The 25,973-nt window shown below is 48.5% G+C and overlaps 1 protein-coding gene across 1 annotated transcript in view; it reads right to left on the reverse strand.

The window, feature by feature from the left end:
- Positions 1-554: 554 nt before the first annotated feature.
- The window catches only part of HADHA (hydroxyacyl-CoA dehydrogenase trifunctional multienzyme complex subunit alpha), a 55,280-nt gene continuing 29,861 nt past the window's right edge, over positions 555-25,973 (reverse strand). Inside the window, exons 8-20 of the mRNA XM_049784472.1 lie at positions 23,897-24,019; positions 23,277-23,395; positions 21,075-21,131; positions 18,734-18,843; positions 14,325-14,459; positions 11,168-11,339; positions 7,635-7,721; positions 3,702-3,842; positions 3,263-3,331; positions 2,239-2,434; positions 1,501-1,615; positions 1,125-1,270; positions 555-1,033 (exon numbers count right to left, since the gene is read on the reverse strand). Of these exons, the coding sequence (XP_049640429.1) occupies positions 891-1,033; positions 1,125-1,270; positions 1,501-1,615; positions 2,239-2,434; positions 3,263-3,331; positions 3,702-3,842; positions 7,635-7,721; positions 11,168-11,339; positions 14,325-14,459; positions 18,734-18,843; positions 21,075-21,131; positions 23,277-23,395; positions 23,897-24,019 (1,613 nt within the window). The 3' untranslated portion in view covers positions 555-890. The remainder of the gene's footprint in view (positions 1,034-1,124; positions 1,271-1,500; positions 1,616-2,238; positions 2,435-3,262; positions 3,332-3,701; positions 3,843-7,634; positions 7,722-11,167; positions 11,340-14,324; positions 14,460-18,733; positions 18,844-21,074; positions 21,132-23,276; positions 23,396-23,896; positions 24,020-25,973) is intronic.

Below are 25,973 nucleotides of genomic sequence, written 5' to 3' on the forward strand. Positions count from 1 at the left end.
GCCCATGCACCTGAGTGGGCACCAGGCAGAGAGGAGCTGTAGCCCTCCATTAGGGCTACCCACAATTCCTCCCTCAACGCTGGCTCACAGTGGGTCGTTGCCAGAATTTTCCATGTGGGCAGGAGGGCAGAGAAGCATGAGGCCTGGGTGGCACATGAGGTACTGGTGGCTGATCCCCACCACACACCCCTGGGAGAGCCAAGACATGAGGCTGTGCTAACGGGGACATCTCACCTCTGATCAAGCCCAACTTCCCTATACTGGGAGGCATGAGAAGACACAGGAGTCATTCCAAAGCAGGACAGGTAAAGTGGGTAAAGAGTTGGTGTAACCATGGAGGAAAGTCATCGGTGCTGGACTCTGGGCTGCCTGCTCTACTGGGCTGCAGCCCGATGCCCGCTGTGGTTCCTACTTCCTCCCCATAGACCTCCCTCCTCACCCTCACTCCCCCGTGCTGCCGAAAGTGCTCCCACAGCTTTGCTGGAAGCACAACATTCTGGCCATCTCCTTCCTCTGACGGGTGCTGGCCAAGAGCAGGAAAAGGGCGGGCGGAGGCCAGTCAAGAGGGTTTTTATTGTTAGTGGGTGCAGCAATGCCCTTCCCACCACCTCCCTCCTCTGGCTTCCCGGGAGCAACAGGCCGAAACTGCGAAGAGGTGGTTGCTCTGGGCCAGGCGGCTGCCGAACTCATGAGCATGGTGGGTCTGAGTTGCTTCTTGGGTGCAGCTGGACTCAGCCCGGCTTCTGCACAAGGGCCCAGTCTGCCAAAGGCACTTGATGGCACTGCACACCTGCTAGTCCGTCCTGCTGAGGGCCTGTGAGCCTGCTGTTGCGGGAAACGTCCTGCTGGCCGCTGGGGTTCAGTGCGCAGGAGCAGGTGCCGCAGCCTGCTCACAGGTAAAACTTCTTGGAGCTGGAGGCGTGGTCGAGCAGCAGCTGGCATGGGGTGAACTGCTTGCCATACACGGCCTCATACTTCTTGAGCCGGTCCACAATCTTCTGAGCACCGTACAGATCCGTAAAGCGGAAGGGCCCTGCAGGGGAAACGGCCTGGCTGTAGGAGACAGCCTCAGGGCCCCCCAGAATCAAGACCCCTGCCCCCGGCTTTCCCCACACAATACCCACCTCCGAGACAGGGCGGGAAGCCGAGACCAAACACGGCACCAATGTCCCCCTCGGCGGGGGTGGCTAGGATCCCCTCCTGCAGGCACAGGGCGGCCTCGTTCACAAATCTCGTCACCAGGCGATACTGTATGTCTTCGTCAGAGGAGCTGCCTCGGAGGAGAGAGGGGGTGAGGCAGGGCAGGCAGCATGCAACCCTCGGAACAGCCAGACTGCACTGGAGACGGGGTCCTTCAGTGGCTTGGCAGAGACCGAGGAGGAGGACAGAGGTGGAGGGAGGGAACAGGCCATGTTGGGGTGGGGACCCTATGAGGATGAGCCAAGGCAGAGCAGATGGGGGCAGGGGGGCACCAGGCCGCCAGACAAATCAAAGGCTTACACTTCAGGCTTAGAAGACACCTTCAGACTGGCAAAAATACCGTCCATCTCTGAATTCAAGTTCTTGTTCTTCACACCCTCCTGGTAGATGTAGAAACCCTTCCCGGACTTGCGACCTACAAGTGGCAAGCAGAGGGACGTGAGCATCAGCTCTCAGCCTAGCCTGAGAACACTTGGCCCAGTCTCCAAAGGAGCAATTTGTGAGCTTTGCATGTGTCCAGCTAACCTGATAAACATAGTCTGGTAGAGGAAAAGTGTGGAGCTCTGTCTGTCAGTGAGGGAAAGGTGAGGGGCACCTCTTGTGTTGAGGGAGGTCAGACCTTTAAACCCTCAGGTCCCTCAGCTGACTGCACTTTGCCAGTGACAGGGTCACCTAGCTGATGGGCCTAGAGAGGTGTTACTTCTCCACACAGGCAGCAGGAAACTTGGAAAAGCCTAGAAGCAGCTTACTCAAAGACCTCACAGTGGGAGGAACAAAGGAAGGCCTTGTCATCTAGCACATTTTAGGCCAGCTGCTGGCAGAGTTTGCAGGATAAGCTCAAGTTGACAAGCCCCCATGAGTTCTGTCTCTGGCCCAAAATTGATAGTCCAGGCTAGGAAACAGTTCCTAAAACCCTGTCCAAGTTCCCTCTGGCTGGGACCGGATGCTGGGGCTGGCTGCTGTCCCCAGGGTCTGTCCCTCTGTGGTGCCAGAAACTCTGAACTAATGGGAGTCCGTCCGTTTCCTGCCACTCCTCACCCAGGAAGCCCTTGGACACCATCTGGTGCAGCAGTTCCACGTTCCCGCCAGCAAACCGCTCCCCAAAAGCTTTGCCTAGATCTTCTGACACGTGTTTAGCCACATCCACGCCCACTTCGTCCACCAGCGTGGCAGCGCCCACAGGAAAGCCAAAGCTTGTGGTCAGCAAGTCCAGTTTCTTGGGGTCAACTCCTTCCTGAAGGAGAAATAGAAGAGGATCCTCAGGAAGGCCACCTCCAATCCCCCAGCAGGGTTCAAGAGCCAGCCCAGTGAACCGGCACTGTTTCAGTCAATGGCCAAGCTGTCCCTAACCGTGGCACTTTAGTCAAGTCCAGGCTGGAAGAGGGGCTGTTACTCAGAAGCAGAGCTGCAGAGCCTTGCATGGGGCTCTTCTCTTGTTTACTAGTGGCCATAGACAGCGTGTGGCAGGGAGAGGTAAGGCAGCATAGAGTCCCCAGGGCCAGTTCTGGGTGGTCCCTGTTACCAGCAGCGCCTATGGGCAGGGATCTACCTTCGGGCCCAGGGCACTAAGTCATCGATGTCAGTGCATGTGTCCCTCCCAGATCATATGGGCAGAGGCAGAGACACCTGGGGCAAAGGCAGATTTAGACTATTAGAAGGCAACTTGTTCATCTTTATTTTGGGGTTTTGGGCCACATCTGCTGAGCTTAGGGCTTACTCTTGGTGGTGCTCAGGGGTACCATATGTGGGACTGAACCAGAGTCTTCCCAGTGCAAGGCAAGCACCTTACCCCCTGCTCTCTATCACTGGCACGCTTGGCCCTGTGGGGCTAGCTGGACCACTCACTGCTCAGACCAGTGGTGCCTGAGGACTCTTAGGAACCCAGTCTGCAGTGTTCCAGGGCCAAGTGGGGCTGGGATGGAATCCATAGCCATTTATTTGCAATCATGAGCTCTACTGCTTGAGCTGCCTCCCTGGCTCTTTGTTTCCCATATTGACACTATCAGCTTGGATGATTGGCTTAAGCAGGCAAGACCTGGCACATTCCCAGAGCCACACCAACCTGGAGGATCCTTATGACTTCAGACATCATGGGTGCCAGACACCTGGTGGTGTAGAAGCCGGGTCCATCCTGCCGAGGGAGAGAACATGAGCACATGGGTCTCCCTCGTGCCCAAAGTCGTTCCCATACCCTGGTCTCACTGTAAAGCCAAAAGCACAATCTCCACTAGAATCCTGCAGAGTCAACTGTGGGAAAGGTTCAGGCATGACTCCAGAGCAAAGCACAGAGGTGCCAGGTCATCTAAAAGGTTGGGAACTGCTGGGAGATCCTCTGGCTCACTCCCATTCATCAGAAGCACAGTCACCACTCTGCTGTCTACAGTGGAGCTGAGCCAGCCAACCAGGCACTATCCCAACTGACTGCCCCACAGCAACTGGCAGACTTGGAGGAATGACCCCCGAACCAACATCTTCATGAGTAGCCAGGCACATCTCCTTACCTTGACCACAATGATGACCTTCCCCTGCTTGAGGCCCACGGCCACAGCGGAGGCAGTGGTGTCCTTGGACGTCTTGTCCGTGGTGATGATCTCCAGCAGCTGCATCTTGTCCACAGGAGAGAAGTAGTGCATGCCAATCACCTGCAGGGGAGAGAGCACCATCAGGGTAGATGCATGGGCTCACAGCTGTCCTTTTGGGCTGCAAGCCCTGGGGAGCAAGGCTGGGAGAGAGAAGCCTGTGCAGTACAGTTGAAGGTTTGAGTGCTGGGTTTCATTCACCATGCTCAGGAGAGCTCGCCGATGGAAGCTCTGATTCCATCTGTTTCTAGAGTGTTTCACTCTGGGTAAACAATCCTGCCCACAATTGTACAAAGTCACACATGTGTGGTTCCCTCTTTGGGGGGGGGGGAAATGAGGTTTCCTACCAGGACATGGTTATAATTACTTCCCATTGCTCAGATGCACAAGGAAACACCTTAAACCAGGGGTCTCAAACTCAATTTACCTGGGGGCAGCAGGAGGCAAAGTCGGGGTGATCCTTGAGTGCAAAGTCAGTAGTAAGCCTTGAACATTGGGGGGTGTGACCCAAACAACTAAAACAAAACAAAAAAAGATTCCTCTAGGGCAGGGTCACAAAATGTTGTATGGAGGGCCGCAAATGGCCCACGGGCCGAGAGTTTGAGACCCCTGCCTTAAACCAATGATAATTCTCCAGCCCACCACAACGACCAAGTGAGAAGTTCTGGAGGGCAGGGCACAGACTTGTGTGCAGACTATGACTGTATCTGAGAGATTGTGACACATGCTGAAATGAGAACGCCCATCATGTCAACTTTTAGTTGACAATTAGATATTTTTCACAACCCACAGGCATGCTGCTGAAGAAGTCAGGTTCGTTTAGACTTGTACTCCAGTCCCACATCAGCTATAAGTGTACTGAACAGTATTGCCCATGTCTGAGGTGCTCTGCCTAACACTTCTCTGGAGAACATGTATTACTAGTCCATGCACCTGATTCATTCCTATTCTATGACTGTGCAGCCTCATAAAACGACTGTTTTTTATTTATTTATTTATTTTTTTGGGCCACAAGGTGACTCCTGGCTATGCGCTCAGAAATCACTCCTGGCTGGGGCCGGGCGGTGGCGCTGGAGGTAAGGTGCCTGCCTTGCCTGCGCTAGCCTAGGACGGACCGCGGTTCGATCCCCCGGCGTCCCATATGGTCCCCCAAGAAGCCAGAAGCAACTTCTGAGCGCATAGCCAGGAGTAACCCCTGAGCGTCACAGGGTGTGGCCCAAAAACCAAAAAACAAAACAAAACAAAAAAGAAATCACTCCTGGCTTGGAGGACCATATGGGATGTTGGGGTCCATCCTAGGTCAGCCGCATGCAAGGCAAATGTCCTACCTCTCCCTGCGCCACCACTCTGGCCCCAAACCCACTGATCTTTATTGGATTGAGGGTACAAGGGCTAGTGCATATGCTGTGTGCTTGAGTCCTGGGTGTGCTCCCCTGGTACCACAGAGCCCCTGAGCATTGCCAGGAACAGCCAGAGCATCACTGGATGTGTCCTAACATGCAACCAAATGCATCAGTTTTACTGGTATCGAGGCTGTGGTTAGGAGTCAATGCTATGCTTCTGCTGAATAAATTCAGTGCAGCTCTGCCCTTGCCGAGTGGCTGACACACACCAGGGCATCCATGAGCGTGAGCACAATTTTATAAGATGCCTCAATTTACTTTCTATTTTTTTGTTTGTTTGTTTGTTTTTTGTTTTTTTGGGCCAAACCCGGCGGTGCTCGGGTTACTCCTGGCTGTCTGCTCAGAAATAGCTCACTCCTGGCAGGCACGGGGACCATATAGGACACCCGGATTTGAACCAACCACCTTAGGTCCTGGATCGGCTGCTTGCAAGGCAAACACCGCTGTGCTATCTCTCCGGGCCCTATTTTGTTTATTTTTGAGGCCACACCAGGTGGTGCTCAGGACTTACCCTTGCTTTACTCTTAGGGATCACTACTGCTAGGTTTGGGGAACCATATGGGGTGCTGGGGATTGAACCCAGGTAGGCCACATGCAAGGCAAGTGCCCTATTCACTGTACCATGCCTTTGGTCCTGAAACCTACTTTCTGGTTATCAAGAATTATGGCTAAATGTAAGCGACCAACCAAGGAAACAGAGTAGCCTCTCTTCCATGGTGGTCAGTCTCTAGCACAGGGACTTGGGGAACAGAGCATGATGAGGGCATGGGCTGGCCCATCTCCAAGGTCCACCCAATAACTTATTTTTGGTTTGTTTGTAGGCCATACCCAGTAGTGCTCAGGGGACCATAAATGGTTCCAGAGACAGAACTAGGGTTGGTGTGTGAAGGCAAATGCATTATTCCCTGTACTCTATCTGCCCCACACTTTCCATTTGTACAAATGGCCACGTATGTCACAGAAGCTTATTAGCACAACTACTGCTTCTAGCCCCTACAGTGTTCCTTACTTAAGTGCTTTGAAGTGGGACCTAGACAGAAGTCATAGCACAGCAGGGAGGGCCTTTGCCTTGCATGTGGCCAACTTGGGTTCAATTTCTGGCAACCTCTATGGTTGCCTGAGCATGGCCAGTAGTATTTTCTAAGTGTAGAACCAGGAGTATTCTTGAGGACTACCATGTGTGGCCCCAAACAAACAAACAATAAGCAGGATCTGGTTTAAGGTAGTCCAGAGCAAATTGACATGTACAGCATGCATGTGCAGACCCAAAGTGTTCATTTGATGAGCTTTGTTAAGTATCTATGGATATGACCCACACAGACATTGGTGCAACAGCCTATTCTAAGGAACTGGAGCACAGCACAGAGAGTGCATGTCCTGGTGGCCTTTCTCCTCTGTCCCTTTCTCCTTCAGCCTCCTCCCACCTTGCAGTGCCTGGAAGCCCCTCTTGCAGTGTTGGTGAACTTGAAGCTCCTACAAAGCCTAAGTTCCAGCTGTGAGGTCAGTCTCATAGGCACAAGTGCCTGCTTCACTGTCTTAAATGCTGCCGAGGGCTACAGTGGGGAGCTGCCCAGATCATCACTCTGCTTTCCCTCAGGATGAACCCAGGAGCTGCCACTCCCCATTGTAATGGCCTCTACCTTCCAACTTATCCACTGTGGCTAGGTACCCTGCTAGGTAGCCAGCAATTAACCAGGAAATCTGTGGCTAGGGTAATAGCACAGCAGGTAGGGAACAACATGGTAGGGAGGGTGTTTGCTTTGTAGGAGTGATTCCTGAGCGCAGAGCCAGGAGTCACCCCTGAGCAATACAGGGTGTGGCCCTAAAACAAATACATAAAATGACTCAACTGGCTTCTGTGTTTCCAGCACATGAACCTGGTGTGAGTAATTTCAGCTACTTATGGGCCCTTCCTGCATCTCCCCTTGTCCACAGCAGCTTCGGGGTACCTGAAGCTAACTCCACCCTCCTGAGAAGTGAGCCGCCCCATTTCTTCTTCATGATGTCCCCCCTCCCCCTTGATGACTCTGCTAGACAGCAGAAGTCCCAAACTAAATTTCCAGGTACCTCAACCCCTCCTCAGAAAAGATTTTCCACACGCTCCTTCCCTGTGAGACACACTGGCCACACCCCCACTTCTCCACTCTGGATCTGCAGCTGGAACCAAGCTTGTCCCTGTCTGCCACCAGCTCTGTGACTGAGGCATATTTGGAGCACAAAGGCCACTTCTCAGTATGGAACTGCCAACAAACAGAAGCAGCGACTCCTCAGGGACCATAATCAAGTTCCACTTCACTTACTCCCACTGCTCAGACTGGACATGGCACACCTCCCTCCACCCCACTTTTGGGCCCAGCTTTGAGAGGATGACAACACCCCCAATTCCTGATTAAACCACCCCTGGCCTCCTATCAAGGGTGAAGCCTGCTGGGGGCTGGTGTTGAGAACTTACCTTGTCGGGCCTTTTGCTGACAGAGGCAATCCCGTTGATGGGCAGAGCGGATGTGTTACTGGCGAAGATGCAGTGATCAGGGATCACCTGCAGGAAGTTGAAGCGTGGCAGGTCAGAGGGCTGGAGCCCACAAGAGTTATTTATTTATTTATTTTGGTTTTGGAGTCATATCTGGCAGTGACCAGGGGTTACTCCTGGCTCTACACTCAGAAATCGCTCCTGGCAGGCTCAGGGGACCATATGGGATGCTGGGATTCGAACCACTGTCCTGCATGTGAGGCAAACACCTTACTGTCCATGCTATCTCTCTGGCCCCAGTCCACAAGAGTTTGAGGAAACCCAGGCCCACCCTCCCGTTTCACCACCATTCGCTCAGTTACTATGAGCTGACACTGTCATTGGACAGGCTTTGGTGCTGGAAAAGCAACACAACAGCAGCTGCCAGCTTCATCTGTCCCACGTAGTCTTCCTCTAATATTGCCTACTGAAAGCCACCTAAACCAACCCCGGAGTGTGTCTTTTGCTGTAGGGTCTCACTGGAGTCATGCCCATAGCAGGGTGCACCACTGGCTGACCAGGCCAGAGAGAGCAGTCTTGAAGGGAGACATGCTCCACATTCTGCCCAGTACCCCAATTGAAGCATGTATCACTTTTGGTTTTGTTTGTTTCTTTGTTTAGCCTTTTTTTTTTTTTTTTGGTTTTTGAGCCACCCGGCGGTGCTCAGGGGTTACTCCTGGCTGTCTGCTCAGAAATAGCTCCTGGCAGGCACGGGGGACCATATGGGACACCGGGATTTGAACCAACCACCTTTGGTCCTGGATCGGCTGCTTGAAAAGCAAACGCCGCTGTGCTATCTCTCCGGGCCCTGGTCTTATTTTTTTTTTTTTGGAGTCATTCATTGGTAAATCCTGGCTCTGCGCTCAGAAATTGCTCCTGGCTGTCTAGGGGGAGCATATAGAATTCCAGGGATCAAACCTGGGTCCATCTCTGGTCGGCCATGTGCAAGGCAAATGTCCTACCACTGTTCTATTGCTCTGGCCTCCTCATTTAGAATGAAAAACAGGAAGATAAGAGGCTGGAGAGATAACATGGAGGTAGGGCATTTGCCTTTCATGCAGAAGGTCATTGGTTCGAATTCCGGCATCCCATATGGTCCCCCGAGCCTGCCAGGAGCGATTTCTGAGTGTGGAGCCAGGAGTAAATCCCTGAGCACTGCCAGGTGTGACCCCCCCCCCTCAAAAAAAAAAAAAAAAAAAAAAAAAAGAAAAACAGAAAGATACATCTGTTAGATCAGTGAATCTGGGCAAGGCAGACTCTGATCACATAGAAACCAAGTTTAGGTTACATTCGCACAGAAAAGCTAATTTTAAAATGACCAAGGGCCAGTGAGATAGTAGAGGGGGCAGGGTGCTTGCCTTGCACATAGCCCACCTGGGTTCTATTCCCAGCACCACTATACTCTCCTGAGTTCACCAGAAATGATCCCTAGCCAGGAATTAGCACTGCTGGATATGGCCCAAATGCACCCATCACCACATAAAATAAAATAGGGGCTGGAGAGATAGTACAGCGGTAGGGTGTTTTGCCTTGCAAGCGGCTGACCCAGGGCCAACGATGGTTCGAATCCCAGCATCCTATATGGCCCCCTCCCTCGTGCCTGCCAGGAGCGATTTCCGAGCACAGAGCCAGGAGTAACCCCTGAGTGTAACCCAAAATAAATAAAATAGGAAAAAGTGATACACTGTTTTTCAAAGAAAAGAAGAACAGAATGGGAAGTGAGTCCCTGGCACCCAATAGACAAAGATTGGCAGTGACAAACTTGACAGTTTGTTGATCAAAAGCAGAAGTGGATCCACACCTGATTGACTGTAGTTTCCTGTGCAGACCAGCCCCATCTCCCCACAGAGGCAGAGTCTACACTCGCTCCTGTTGGGGCTGGCTTTGGACTTGTTCTCAGAGGCATGAAGCACTCTCTGGACTAGAAGTGAGGGCGGCTGGAGGCTCACAGAGGCCACAAGCAGGGCTCTAGGCCCCCACTCAGCCTCCATGAAACTGGGAGTTAAGGCCCAGTCGCCTCCACAGGGCCCTGTGGAAAGTGCCGCACACTTAAGGCGACAACCCAGATGGGGTGGTGAGGTCCGGGGATAAGACTTGAGGGAAAGGGGCCGGGCGGTGGCGCTAAAGGTAAGGTGCCCGCCTTGCCTGCCCTAGCCTTGGAGGGACCGCAGTTCGATCCCCCGGTGTCCCATATGGTCCCCCAAGCCAGGAGCAACTTCTGAGCGCATAGCCAGGAGTAACCCCTGAGTGTTACCGGGTGTGGCCCAAAAACCAAAAAAAAAAAATTATTTAGGGGGCCGGGAAGGTGGCACTACAGGTTAGGTGTCTGCCTTGCTAAGCGGATGGACTGCGGTTCGATCCCCCGGTGTCCCATATGGTCCCCCAAGCCAGGGGTGATTTCTGAGCGCATAGCCAGGAGTAACCCCTGAGTGTCAAATGGGTGTGGCCCAAAAACCAAAAAAAAAAAAAAAAAAAGACTTGAGGGAGAAGCCATCCAGTTCTAACCTGCAGGTTAGTTATGAATCTGGGTGGCTGGGCCGGGCGGTGGCGCTAAAGGTAAGGTGCGCCTGCCTTGCCTGTGGTAGCCTTGGACGGACCACGGTTCGATCCCCCGGTGTCCCATATGGTCCCCCAAGCCAGGAGCAACTTCTGAGCGCATAGCCAGGAGTAACCCCTGAGCGTTACCGGGTGTGGCCCAAAAACCAAAAAAAAAAAAAAAAAAAAAAAAAAAAAAAAGTGAATCTGGGTGGCTGAATCACCCATAAAGGATAAGCTACTTGCTTTTCTTCCCTTAGGACTTGGGTCTGATCCTCAGAGCTCATGCAGAGTATATGTGCCCATAAAAACTCAGCTGTGTTAGTAAATGTGCTCTATATAAAAAAAAAAAAAAAACAACAACTCTTGGGCCGGGAAGGTGTCTGCCTTGCAAGCACTAGCCAAGGAACGGACCACGGTTCAATCCCCCAGCGTCCCATATAGTCCCCCCAAGCCAGGGGCGATTTCTGAGCACATAACCAGGAGTAACCCCTGAGCGTCAAATGGGTGTGGCCCCAAAACCAAAACCAAACAACAACTCTCTAAATTTTCTTGAGTTCCTTTTTCTTTTGGGGGGTAAGGGGAGAAGCCCCGAGCGTCCTCAGGAGACCCAGGAACCCCACCAGTGACTCTGGGCCAAGCGCACCAGCGGGACTATGCCAAGAGCTCGAGAAAGTGGCTCTGGGGAAACCTAGGCTATCCTGGTCGCACTCAGGGGTCTCCAGGACTACCCCTGGGAGTGCTCAGGGGCCCCTACAGCTGTCCAATAGATGTTCTGGATCCACGTGGTGCCAGGGACTGAACTGGGTCAGACACTCTAGGTATGCACCCTAACCCTTGTACTATCTATCACCTGGCCCAGCCTGGAGTCCCTTTCAACATCCCATTTGGGTTTCTTCACTGAGCACTCGAGCCTAACAGGCACCCCCGCCCCAACTTACCCCTTCTACTTCCTTGAGCACCCTGTGCTTGAGATTAATGTCCTCAAAAACAGCTTCAATCACCATGTCGCTCTTTTCGAAACCCTGGTAATCGAGCTGCCCGATCAAGTTGCTGAAGATGAAGTCCCTCTCGAATGATGTCAGAGCCTTCTTCTTCACTTTATCGTTCAGTCTAGGAAGACACAGTGCCTGTCAGGGGAAGGCCGCTGACATTGACTATCCTGAGCTCTCAGAGGGACTCAGTGCTTCAAGACCACACTTCCCTTTGTTAATTGAAAAAAATTATTTTGTGGGTCACACCTGGCTAGGCTTACTCCTAGCTCTATGTTCAACGGGCCATGTGCTAGGGATCAAATCTGCATCAGCCACATGTAAGACAAGTGTCTAACCCACTATAAAATCTCTCAGGCCCCAAGATCACATCCTTTTAAATCTTGTGTTTGTTTGTGGGGGGGGGGGGGTCAAACATGGCAGTGCTCAGGACTTACTCCTGGCACTATGCTCAAGGAACATGCCTAGACCATGTGGTGCCAGGGATCAAACCTGGATGGCTGCATGTAAGACTCCCTTCCCACTGTCCTTATCACATTCTTTTTTGCTTTCTTGTTTGTTCAGCAGTGGATGCTAGGGACTGAACCCGGGTCAGGCACACATAAGGCAAACGTCCTACCTGCTATAATTCTCTCTCTAGCCCTAAGACCATTCTTTGTATTCTGAGATACTCTCAGTGTCCCACTTACATAAATGACAGTGCTCATAAAATGGTTCGATTTGCCAAGAGGAAGCCACAAGAATTCTTGAAAGGCAAGACAGAAAAGCAATTCTGATTACTCTCTGACATTAGGGGAAACAGCTCGACCATGGGGAGTTGCATCTGCTTATATATTTCGTTATCCCGAACTGGTAATCTTCCAGAGGACAGACACCAAGCATTATCTCTGAGTCTCAATCTACTTCCCCATCAGTGCGCCGTATTGATTCCATAAAACATTAACTCTGTTCTCTCCCACAAAGAGCTAAAAAGGATTCCTGTTCCTCACTTAACTGATTAGTTTTATTGCCTCTAAAGAAAACAGGCTTTCTGAGGTTTTCATCGGACCGCACTGCCAGAGAAAGTGACCTAGAATTTCCCTCCAGATGAAGAATGAAGCTGAACCCCCATTCACTAATTCCTTTAACCGAAAGGAAAATTAGTCACAAGACAAATTCAAAGCAGCATTCAATTAGAGCCTTAGGAGTGGGAGTTTCATGTTCCGGATGTCTGAGAACCATGTCAGCTGTCAGCGGACTGAGCTGCCTGTCAGGGCGCAAACGTGGCTCGTTGCTCTCAATGCAACTGTTCCCCAGGGAAGACAGTACATGTGTAGCCTCTGCTTCCAGGGAGGGGGGCAAGCCGGGGGTAGGGGGGGCTGGATCAGAGGCCCCAAGCAGGGAGTTGTGCCAAAGCAGCAGCTTTCCTTGGGTGGAGTAGACATAAGAAGGGCTGCTGAGGGGTGTTGGCATGGCATTTCGGGAGATCACAATCTTTTACCACAGCCCACAGCTCCTAGCTCTCTGACCTCATCTTGATATTACTCTGCCCGGTAACCTTATGGGTTTTATGGGTAACATTATGGTAGTGTGAGTTTCTCTGCAGCAAAAGGTTTGAAACAAACAAACAACCTTTTCTGAGGCTGAGGGGGAAGAGAGATAGCATGGAGGATAGAGCTCTTTTCTTACATGCAGCCATCTCAGGTTCCATCCCTGGTATCCCATAAGGTCCCTCAAGCAAGGCAGGGGTGATTCCTGAGCACAGAGGCAGGAGTAAGTCCTGAGGACCACTGGCTGTGGCCCAAAAACAGAATGCTATGGGTCGGAGTGATAGTACAGCAGTCAGGGTGCTTGCCTTGCATGTAGCTAACTTGAGTTCGATCCCTTGTATTGCATATGATTCCTGAGTACCAAGTGTACCAGGAGTGATTCCTGAGCAGAGCCAGGAGTAAGCTCTAGACCACTAATGAATGTGGGCTCCCTGCCAGAAAAAGAAAAACAAAAAAAAAAACAAAAGGTGAAACTACAAACTCATAGGCAATCTTGTATTTTGGGGATGATTCTACAAGTGCTGAACTGATGAGCTATACCCCCGGTCTTCCAATGTCCATTTAAGGAAAAAAGAAGTCCAGTTAGTTAAAGGCACACACAATGGAGTGTTAAGTGTAGCCAGCTGGAGGGTCCATGGAGCAGAGGAATGAGCTGACACCAGCCCCAATCTGGCCATCAGCACTTCCACTTCTCTGCGAAACAGGCAGTACGTGGGTGTGGGAGAATGGGAGGTGGGGCCCGCAGGCAAGAGGGAGAATAGGTCCCCTTTATCAATTCAGAGGTAGACAGAGGCAGAGTGTGTAAGCCTGAGACACTGGCATGTCCATCAAGAGAAAGGGCCCCTGTGGCCCCGTCACAGCCAACATCCGGCCCGGAGCTCAGTCCCACAGCCCAACCCGCACTGTCCCCACAGTTTACAACAACACAGCAGTCACAGGGCAGCTGCCAACATTCTCCACCAGGAGCTCTCTAGTCTGAGACCGAAGGCTTTTGTTTGCTTGCTTTTGGACACATTGGGTGTACTTGGGGCTTACTCTTGTTTCTGTGCTTAGGGATCTCTCCTGGTAGGACTCAGGGGATCACATGTGGTGCCAGGGACAGAACCCTGATCAGCTGCTCTACCCACTGTTCTACAGCTTTGACTCATAAGTGACATTTAATAATATCCAAATACATAAGCTTTTCTCTTGTGCTCACAGACTCCAGGTTTTGAAGATGCTGAAGGTTTTTTTGTTTGTTTGTTTGTTTGTTTTATGCTGAAGGTTTATACTATCTTAAAACATGGAAGTAAAGGCAGGACTTGTCAATTCTGGAAGTTAAAGAAAATGTGGTTTAACTACGGTGTAGCTAGTACTTACTATGTTTTTATTTGTCTTGGGGCCACCCCTAGTATGGAGCTGGGGGCCATATGAGATGACTAGGATTGAACCCCGATCAACTATGTGCCAGGCAAGTGCCCCACCCATTGTGTTATCACTCTAGCCCCAGTAAGTACTTAAGGTAAAGCCAGTGGAATATCTAAAGGCAAAAAAAAAAAAATCCCCATTCTTGGTGAAGGCAGAGAGTAGATTTTTACCCTTTGAACACTTGTTGCTGTCCTCGGCCCAGCCCAGGCAGTGTGGCATCCTTCAGAATAGTCTTCAGGCCCTTGTCCACAGATACCTGGGCAATGCCCGCTCCCATCAGCCCGGCCCCGAGAACTGCGAGGTGCCTGCAGGGAAGAAAGGAAGAACCTGTGGTGAGGACTGCGACATCATGGCTGGACAATGGGCCAAGTGCCCGAGTCACCTGAGAAGCCAGCGAAGCAGGTGTGATTTCAGATCATCTCTGCCAAATTATGCCCTTTTCAATGAATTTTTCAAAGTGAAATATAAAAGTCCATTAGGATTCTCTGAGGACAAACCTGCTCAGGGAGACAGAATTATTCTGCTCTGGAGCCGGAGCGGTGGCACTAGAGGTAAGGTGTCTGCCTTGAAAGCGCTGGCCTAGGATCCCTCAGCGTCCCATGTGTTCCAAGCCAAGAGTGATTTCTGAGCGCAAAGCCCTCGGAGTAACCCCTGAGTGTCAACGGGTGTGGCCCCAAAACAAGAATTATTGTGCTCTTTAGTCAGACAGATCACTGGGAACAAAGCAATTGTGTCACCAGTTTCCCAAACAAAAGTCACCTGGGGACATGAGCGGAGATTAAGCTACTTTCTTCCAACTATGTGTTAGTGCTTTTGACACTTTGCAGTCATTTCATTTCTCCAGAAATGTATGTTTTCATCATCCTTTCCTTGGACCAGTCTGCTGGACAGTGTCTTTGCTTCTGGCCTTCATCTTTCCTCGAACCCAGGCTGCACAGACCCTTCTGCCTCTCCCACTCACATTCCTTTTATACTCTGGAATGGGCTTGTTGGACACAATTTTTCAACTCCTCTATTAAATTCTAAGCTTCTTAAAGGCCAGATATTGAATCTGATTATTTATTTTAGTTTTCTAAATTTTTTGGAACAATACGCCAAGTTACCATAATAAACAACAAGGCAAGTTTTCAAAGACAATTTTGTCATAAAAGAAGCCCAAGGTTATAGTACTATAAATCTAAGCTGGAGTTGTAATGCAGGACAAAAATTCATTCCTAACAATGCTGATAATTCTTAAAAACCTGAAAAGAATTTCATGTCCTTGAGAAAGATTTCAAATGTGACTTTGTAATGAAACAAATATACACACGAAGAATACTTATGGGAGAACAATTAGAAGATAGAAGAAGAAATCAGGACAGAAAAGAAGGATCTATTTTTTACATTTGTTGTCAAAATGGAAATGAAGGGGCTGAGAAAGAGCTCAAATGGCTACAGTGATGTCTGTCAGGGGCTTAATTCAAGAAAAACTTTAAATGGACATTAGTTTGACAAATGATCCAACCATAGTTCAGAAAGAAATTTATTTACAAACTATTTATGAAAAGCATGGAGGTAGGGCATTTGCCTTACATGCAGAAGGATGGTGGTTTGAACCCCAGCATCAGGAGCGATATCTGAGCAGAGAGCCAGGAGTAACCCCTGAGCACTGCCGGATGTGATCCAAAAACCAAAACCAAACCAAACAAAAACAAAAACAAACGAACAAAAAAGCACATACGTGGGCCCGGAGAGATAGCACAGTAGCGTTTGCCTTGCAAGCAGCCAATCCAGGACCTAAGGTGGTTGGTTCAAATCCCGGTGTCCCATATGGTCCCCTGTGCCTGCCAGGAGCTATTTCTGAGCAGACAGCCAGGAGTAACCCCTGAGCACAGCTGGGTGTGGCCCAAAAAAAAAAAAAAAAAAAAGCACGTATGTATGGAATAAAAAAAGACAACCCAACAAAACAAGCAAGGGTTATAAAATGATTCATGAATTTCCAATAAAAGCAGCTCAATCTCTACTAATTTGGCAAATGGATATTAAAATTAGGTCCTTTCTCCTTATTAGATTAAAAAAAAATTAAAGTCTCAGAATAATACAATTATTTTTATTTTAAATAACTTTCATGAGTAGTTGATGAAGTATACTTTGTCTTTCTTTAAAGGAAAATTAATCAATTTCTGGGTTTTGTGCAACACCAGTAGTGCTCAGGGGTAATTTCTTTTTTAGTTTGAGTCACACCTGGTGGTGTTTAGGTTTTACTCCTGGCTCTGAGCTCAGAAATTGCTCTAGGCTGGTTCGGGGGCCCATATGGGATGCCAGGAATTGAACCACCATCTGTCCTGAATTGGCTGCGTGCAAGGCAAATGCCCACCACTGTGCTATCTCTCTGGGCCCAGGGGTCATTTCTGGTAAGGCTGGGGGATCATGTAGGATACTAGGGATGGAATGGGGGGTCAGCTAATGTGCAAGGTGAGTGGAGTACATTAACCCCACACTCTCTCAGGTCCTACTTATATGTTTGTTTTTTTTTTTTTTTCGGGCCACACCTGTTTGATGCTCTGGGGTTACTCCTGGCTAAGTACTCAGAAATCACCCCTTGGGTGATATGGCTTGGGGGATCGAATCGCAGTCCGTTCCTTGGCTAGCGCTTGCAAGGCAGACACCTTACCTCGAGCGCCACCTCGCTGGCCCTTTATATGGTTTTTGTAGACATGTGAGAGATGTAGGAATCAGGCTGGACCTGCTCATCAGAAAGAAGCAGCTACCTTTCAAGTCCTACCGGGAAACCTAGAACTCTTGGTAGAACCTGATCTTTCTCACCCGCCAGATCTCTGATCTATTTGACCATCTATTTTGGACTGTAATGTCAAAGAGAAAATGATGGAGGAAGCAGTAACCTGGGCTTCTTAAACCCTTAGAGTAATTCAGCTGCCCCACCATTACAGTTGTTTTGGAGGGGGAAAATTCTTTGTTGGTAGGGGAGCTTGGTAGGTTTTGTGGCATGTCCAGATTCTAGCCACTAGAGGCCAGTAGCATCTCTCCCTTCCCAGCATCCAAAAAAATGTTTTCCAACATTATCAAATATCTCCAGGCTGCAACACTAAGGTGAACGTAGCGGCCCAGTTGCTAGGGGATCTTCTTGGGCAGAACACCACTGTATAGCAGAATCCTGAATGCTTAGGCTGCAAGCTAAAATCAAGCCTTTATTTATTTATTTATTTATTTATTTATTTATTTATTTATTTATTTATTTATTTATTTATGTTTTTGGGCCACACCCGGCGATGCTTAGGGGTTACTCCTGGCTGTCTGCTCAGAAATAGCTCCTGGCAGGCACAGGGGACCATATGGGACACCGGGATTTGAACCAACCACCTTTGGTCCTGGATCGGCTGCTTGCAAGGCAAACGCTGCTGTGCTATCTCTCCAGGCCCGCCTTTATTTATTTTTATTTTTATTTATTTATTTTTTTGGGAGGGGGGCACACCCGGTGATGCTCAGGGATTACTCCTGGCTATGTGCTCAGAAATCGTTCCTGGCTATGGGATGCTGGATCGAACCGTGGTCTGTCCTAGGCTAGCGCTGGCAAGACAGACACCTTACCGCTCCGGCCCCAAAGTCAAGTCTTTAACATTTAATAGTCGGATTGAAGTTTGTTTCTAAGGAGGAAGCATGAGTTTTCAGCAATGAATCCTAAGTCATAGGGAAAGATGTGATGTGTGAGCAGGGTAGTGAGTGTGTTTGGGTGAGGAGAAATTTCATGGGGTCACTGAGGGAAAACAAGTAAACCTATACAGGGCAGGAGCCCTAGAACAGAGGGCAGAGCATTTGCCTTGCATGCAGCTCACCTGAATTTGATACCTGGTACACCATTTTGTTATTTAATTAAAAGAAAGGGGCAGAATGTAACTCCCTCATTTCCTCCGGTGTAACCTTACCTGCTAATAGACCTTCCATTCCTGGGAGGGGTCTTTGGGAGGTAACAAAAGGCTTTTGGAGAGAAGGGCAAAGGGATTTGCCTGGATGGAGAAGTAGCAGGAGGAGAGATGGCTAGAAAAGGCTAGATGCAAGCTGACAAGACCATGCTTAAATAGGTTTAAGATTATAGGCCACACATGTTGGCCAGGGCAAATAAAGCTGATATTTCTTGGAACCTGTCTGTGGATAATTTACTTGCCTCTACTTGAACATGCTAACCCGCTGGCTGGAGAGGTTTGGAGCCACGTGGCCTGGGACTGCAGAGAAAGGCCTCTATCACCATCCACCACCATCCAAGCCTATCCTAAGGGCTCTGATGCAACACCCCATATAGTTCCACAAGCACCACCAGGAGTAATTCCTAAGTGTGGAGTCAGGAATAATACCTGACCATCACCAGGTATGGCCCAAAAAGAAAAAGAAAAAAAAAAAAAACCCCACAAAAATGGGACAAAAAACCCCAATACAATGCCATGAAACAGTTTGGGAGAAAGCATAACCCAGAATGCTGAAACCTCTGGGGGAGTCCCATGCTTAGGACACAAGAGACTCAGGGCAGGAGATGACAGAAACCCCTCCCAGCCCACAGAGGTTCCCAAGGCAGAGCAGGACTTACTTCACATCCTTTTGTGGAGTCCCAAACTTATTCTTCTTGCACAGGACCTGGCCGTGGTAGAGTCCCATCAGGGCCTTGGACTCCTTGGTCATTGCCAGCTCTCCAAATTTCTGAAAGCAGAAGGAACCACATAAGATAGACCCTCCCAGCCCAGGGCCCGCAGGCTTTGTGGCAACCCTCCCAGGAGGAGCTGGGAGGTCACTTTTTTCTTTTCTCCTTTGCAGTGTTTCCCCTGCTGCTTTGAAAAAGGCTGTGGACACAAGAGAGTTTGAATTCTCGACCCCAGCGGAACTAGCAACTTCTTTCTCCAGAACAGTGTCAGAGTCTGAGGGACCTTCACAATCACCTCAATACACTTTGATCTGTTTTCCATTCCCTTTGGTTTGGGGCAGAGGGTCACAGCTGGTTGGCTGGAAGCTGTTCCTAGTTAGGTTCTCAGGGGCCCATGCCAGATTGGGAACCAAACACAGGGCTACAACCTGCAGAGCATGTGCTCCTGCCCTTGACAGCACCTCCCTGGCCTGAAACCTTCTTTGTTTTTAGGCCACATCCAGAAGTACTTGGGGCTGACTTCTGGTTCTGTGCTCAGGGATCACTCCTGGTGGCTTGGGGGACCTATGGAGTGCCAAGAATCGAGCCCAGGCTGAGTGCATGGAAGAAAAACACCCTCTACTCTGGCCCTGGATTTTCTTACTTTAATGATTGGGAAAGAGGGCTGAAGCAATAGTCCAGCAGGCAGGGTATTGGCCTTGCAGTTAATGGACCCAGGTTCGATCCCCAGTACTTTCTACAGTTCCCCTGCATCTGAGGATCACTCCTGGCAGAGGTTGGGGGATGGAATAGGTTGCTGGGGATTGAAAATGGGGCAGCTGTGTCCCAGGCAAGTACCCTACTCATGGCACTATCTCTCTGACCTGTTCTAATCATCTTGATCTGGCAGGTTCTAGTCAATAAAACAGTGATTTTCTTTGTGTGGGTAGGAATCAGAGGTTATGGATTTAGTGAGCTATGGTAGGTAGTGCATGTGTCTGTTCTGACATAGAGACTAAAACAGAAGAACCCTGCTAAAAGCATACCAGTATGAGAAATGTTCTCCCTGGAGAGATCTTCTGTAGAGATCTACTAGGAACAAACAACTGGTAAACACTTAAAAAAAAGAACCAGAAATAGGAGCAGGAGTGATAGCACAACAGCAGGGCATTTGTTTTGGATGCGGCCAACCCAGGACTGACAGTGGTTCAAATCCTGGCATCCCATATGGTCCCCTGTGCTTGCCTGGAATGATTTCTGAGTGCAGAGCCAGGAGTAACCCCTGAGTGCTTCTGGGTGTGATCCAATCCTCCCCCCGCACCCCCCAAAAAAAGAACCAAAAAAATTGACAATACTACCACCTCAGTAGAGAAGCAGGAGTGGTGAGCCTTGCTCACATAGCCTAGCCTTCCCCTTTTAGTGGGTACAAAAATATTTTCCTTCCTTCTCTGATTCAACAAAGAGAGGCTGGGTTTCAAAGGCTTGTGTCTGGTCTGGTCCCTTATGAGTAAAAAATATAATTCTTGGGGCGGGAGCAATAGCACAGCGGTAAGGCGTTTGCCTCGCACACGGCTGCCTAGGACTGACCGCGGTTTGATCCCCCAGCATCCCATATGGTCCCCCAAGCAAGGAGCAATTTCTATTTTTTTTTTTTGTTTTGTTTTTGCGTCACACCTGGCAAGCACTCAGGGGTTACTACTGGCTCTATGCTCAGAAATTGGCTCTGGCAGGCTCGGGGGACCATATGGGACTCTAGGATTCAAACCACCATCCTTCTGCAAGCAAGGCAAATGCCCTACCTCCATGCTATCTCTCCAGCTCCAGGAGCAATTTCTGAGCGAGTAGCCAGGAGTAACCCCTAAACATCACTGGGTGTGGCCCATACTACTTGTGCCACCACTCTGGTTCCCCTAGGAGCGATTTTTGAGCGCATAGCCAATAAATGTGGCTAAAAAACTAAAAAAAAAAAAAAATGTAGTTCTTACAAGCATGCTTATTTAGTGCAACAACTGGCCTACTCCAGACAAAAACATTCAAGTGATTAATCTGTAAGAATTCTAGAACTCTGCCTGTCCCAACACTTTCTAGTTATACCCTCATCATTGAGACAAAGTCCCACTTTCTGCAGACCACCAGGGATTTCTGAGCATCTATTTGGCTCTCTGAGACGAATCTCAACAGATAATCACTGGGAGAAAACATGGGATGACACTCTCTAGATCTTGATTCTCCTTCGCCTTTTCAATTTTCTACAGAATTTAGAGCTGGGTTTTCTTATGTCTAATGAAAACTAGAAAGGAGGAAGCTTTACCTGTGATTCGGACAGATAGCCGGCGTCCGTCCCTTGCTCAAGACCAGTCTTCACCACCTAAAAAATAAAAAACATCATTCATTATTGAAAAGGACTGATGAGAAAGGCCCAAATACTGAACAGAATGGTCAGTGCAATCAGTCTTTATGGAATTAAGGAATTAAGACTCTATTTGGAGTAAGAAAGAGACGTGGAGTGGGTGCTTAGTTGTTTGAAGACTCAGTTTTCCATCTCTGAGGAGACTGAGACAGTTTGCATACAGAAGAGACAAGCAGAAGGCTGGAGCCAGAGTGATATAGCACAGAGGTAGGGTGTTTGCCTTGCATATGACCAATCCTGGACGGACAGGGTTCAATCCCTGGCATCCCATATAGTCCCCCAAGCCTGCCAGGAGCAATTTCTGAGTGCAGAGCCAGGAGTAACTCCTGAATGCTGCCGGAAACAAACAAACAACAATAAAAGAGAGATAAGCTGAAGGAAAGAGCATGAAGAAGCTGGGTCAGAAATAGGACAGTTAGGGTAACACTTCCAGCTCTATTTACCTCCTCACCCACCTTTGGATCCTGAGAGTTGTACCGACCCTCTTAACCCAAGTCAAGAACAACTTTAGCTCTTCATGACCTTCCCTCCCACTTAAATCACTCTTCCAGCTTTTTCATTGTCATTTTGTGGGCCATACACAGCAGTGTTCAAGGTTTACTCCTGGTCTGTGTTTAGAAATTGTTCCTGAGACTTGGGGGACCATATGAGATTCCAGAGGTTGAACTGGGGTCAGTCCCGGGCCAGCTGTGTGCAAGGCAAAGGACCTACTTGCTGTGCTATTGCTTCAGCTCCACCCTTCCAGCTTTTATCCTATTCTCCACATGTTGAGAAATCCCAATCCCACATTCAGCACTTTTCTCCCTCTGATACTCGTTCTTCAGCCACATTATTTAGCTCTTGGCTCCTTAAACTATAAGTCACCACCCCAAAAAGGATCGTGGAACATTTAAAAAAAATTGTTTTAAAATAGTTTGCGTGATTTGTTATTAGTAAATGTTTAATTTGTACATGTTATATACCTGTATACATGTTTTTCTTTTGTTTTTTAACAAGTTCTTGGGGTTGGAGAGATAGCACAGTGGTAAGGTGTTTGCCTTACATGCAAATCCCTGTTCAAATCCCGGCATCCCATATGGTCCCCCGAGTCTGCCGGGGCCGATTTCTGAGCGTAGAGCCAGGAGTAACCCCTGAGCACTGCCGGGTATGACCCCCCCCCAAAAAAAAAATAAAAAAAAATTCTGAGAGCGAGAGAAAACAAAAATGAAGAGAGGAAGTAGTTAAAGCACTGGTATTGTACATGCCAGACCCAGGTTCCATCTTTGGCGTCACATATAGGTTCCCTGGTTCCCTCTCCTCAGGAGTGATCCCTGAACACCACTGAGTATAGACCAAAGAATGAAAACAAAATAAAAAATTCTTAGGTAAAAAGGGGTTGCATGTAGAAAAAGTTGAAAGAAAAGTCCTGATTTAAACTCATCACTGGGGCCAGAGTGGTGGCGCAGCGGTAGCGCATTTGCCTTGCAGGTGGCTGATCTAGGACGGACTGTGGTTCGATTCCCCCACCCCCACCCCCCCGTGTACCATATGGTCCTTCAAGCCAGGACAGATTTCTGAGTGCATAGCTAGGATAACCCCTGAGTGTCACTGGGTGTGGCCCTAAAACAAAACAACAACAGAAAGAGACAAAATAAAATAAAAATCATCACATTCAACATGAACCAAAAAAATCTCATTTCCTATTTGGGGTAAGTATCATCCTAAATACAAGTAGTCTAAAATAGTGTTTTTCAACCATTTTGTGCAAAGGCACACTTTTTCATGAAAAGAAAAAAATCATGAGGCATACCACCATTAGAAAATGTTAAAAATATTTAACTGTGGGACCAGAAAGATAGCACAGCAGTAGGGCATTGCCTTAGATGAAGAAGGATGGTGGTTCGAATCCAGGCATCCCATATGGTCTCTCAAGCCTGCCAGGAGCGATTTCTGAGTGTAGAGCAGGAGTAACTCCTGAGTACTGCTGGGTGTGACCCAAAAACGAAAAAAAAAAAAAAGTACAGGGTTGGGAGTAGCTCAAGCACTACCAGATATGGCCCAAAAGCCAACAGTTGAAAGCTCTCTACAGATAGAAGGCAGGAACTATATGGGGTAAAAACTCACATCAATGATTTTCAGCGGTGCAGGGTAAAGGCCTTTGGTCTGCTTCCGTACTGTGTCTTCCACCCTTTTGTAAATCTGTTGTCGCACAAATGGGATACCCATGACGTATGATGTCAATTCTAAAAGGTAAAGTGCTTTTAGGAACCTTCTGGAAAAAGGCTAGCCTGCCCGCCTGCCAGCTAGTTTCTTCTACAAATTCCACAACATGCAGTGAGTTTACTGGCCTCAAAGAACTGCTTTTTACTCTGATATGCAAAATCTAAATTTCAACTTAAGCGCTTCTTTAAAAACATGGTTTAATTAACATGCCTACGGTAAGTACTGGGTATTTTGGTATCTATTATACGATACCATCATTTTAATCTACGTCAGCATTCAGAGGTTTGAAACTGGGACTATGAACAACCCGTGTAGGTGAGGAACTGGCCCTAGAGCTCAGCTGCAGTACTTGCTGAAGTGGACTTGCTACTGAGAGTAAATAAGGATGCTGAGGTAAATAAGGACTTACTACTGGGAGTAAATTAGTACACACTCTGCTCCTGCTCACTTCAAATTCACAGGAAGTAAAATGAAACCCACTGGCAGAAGCTTTGCCTTTGTTCCTTAATAAGGAGACTCACTTTCCATTAATCCTTTGTTTCTCTTTGTAGAGATTTTCTTATCAGCTAACCCTTTGGCAAAAGAGACAGCAACTTCTTCTAGATACTCAATCGTCCGCTCCTCTGGAGTTTTCAGTCCTGGTCCTGTAAGAATAAACGCAATAAGCCGGAATGTGAAGCAGTGCAGGTTAGTCCCAGGCTGGCAAACATCTAGGTAGGCCAAAGCCAAAGAATCTACTTTCAGCACAGCTTTCTTTTTTGGGGGGATGAGGGGTGAGGAGAGTAGCACTCAAAGGCAAATCCTGGCAGTGCCTAGGGGACCCATAGGTGGCACTGGGAATCTAGGGTTCCCTGCATGGCCACACCCAAGGCAAGTAACTCATCTCCTTTACTATTTCTCTGCAGCCTCTCTCTCATCTTTCAAACACTAAATGTAATTATTTAAAACAATAGCAATATGCTGAGAAATATGTATATATGGAAGTAAATATAACAATAACACAATAGCATAAAGAATAAAAACAAAACAACCAAGGCTCTGACCCAGTATGTAAAAAAGATTATATAAAGATATATAGTTTGAAGACAGATTATGTGTCATTGGTGTTTATTGTAAATCCCAGTGCAGAGGCTAAAGGGTAAATCAAAGTAACAGACCAGTAAAAGAAGAAAATGGATTAATTCTAAGAAGAGCAGGAAAAAAAAGGCTAGCAGAGACCAGAATGACAGTACAGCCTCAATGCCCAACAACATACAACATACATGGTCCTACCACCAGGAGTAGTTTCTGAGCACAGAGTCAGAAGTAACCACTGAGCACCACTGGGCGTGGTCCAAAACACACAAAAAGAAAAACAAAACAAACAAATCAAAACCTCCAAAATTCCAAAACAACCCAGACAAGCAAACTGCAAACAATTCTGAGCTTTCCAGGACTGTGACCTGTCAGACTTGTTCAGCTAACCTGGCCAGGCCAGAGCACACACAACCTTCACCAGGCCTGAGAAACCCATTTCTAGGGGAGGCCCTGCATATTGGAGAAAAGCTGGCCAGTCTTCTCTGTGGCTGGAGACCACAGTGGAAAGTGCTGTCACCCCCTAGAATGCCTACGTGCAACAGGGACAAGGGCAGGAGAGGGCAGTGACTTGTCACTGCTAAAGGCAGAGGTAGAGTGGGATAATTACTGTAACAGAGAGTGGGGCCCAAACGACCACCAAACATGGGTTCAAAAGGCTATAGCACTGGCTAGTTGCTCATGATGTCTCTAGAAAAGAAATGAAGCTTCTACCACACACATACCCCGCACAGACACACACACCTGTATTTGTATTTATATATATATTTTTTTTGGTTTTTGGGTCACACCTGGCAGCGCTCAGGGGGTTACTCCTGGCTCTATGCTCAGAAATTGCCCCTGGCATGCACAGGGGACCATATAGGATGCTGGGATTCGTTCTGCATGAGAGGCAAATGCCTTACCTCCATGCTATCTCTCCAGCCCCAGTATTTGTATTTTTTGATGGTGGTGGTGGAGGGAGAGTTTTAACACACACATAAACGTATTTGTATTTTTTGTTTGTTTGTTTTGTTTTTGGGCCATGATGCTCATGGGTTTACTCCTGGCTATGTGCTCAGAAATCACCCCTGGCTTGGGGGACCATATGGGATGCCAGTGGTTCGAACCAGGTCTGTACTAGGTATGCCAGGCAAATGCCCTACCACTTGTGCCACAGCTCCAGCCCCTGTATCTGTCCCCCCCCCTTTTTTTTTCTTATCGTTTCTGTATTTATATTTTTCTGATGGTAGTGGTGGAGGGAGAGTTTTAACACCTGGCAGTGATCAGGACTTCCTCTTGGCTCTGCACTCAGTAATTACTCCTGGCGAGTGCTCAGGAGAATATGGGGTGCTAGAGACTGAATCCCAGTTGTCACATGCAAGGAAATCACCCTACCACTGTACTCACTCTGGCCCCAAGAGTCTGCTAAAATATTTCCTTTATTTACAGAAGTGGAAGAATTTTAGTCTAGTAACTATGAGTCTGACTTGGATTGTAGAGTGGTGACCCTATAATAAGCCTGATTACTGATCCAGAAAGCTT

This window comes from Suncus etruscus, chromosome 12 (genome assembly GCF_024139225.1).
Source record: "Suncus etruscus isolate mSunEtr1 chromosome 12, mSunEtr1.pri.cur, whole genome shotgun sequence".
Taxonomy (NCBI): Eukaryota; Metazoa; Chordata; class Mammalia; order Eulipotyphla; family Soricidae; genus Suncus; species Suncus etruscus.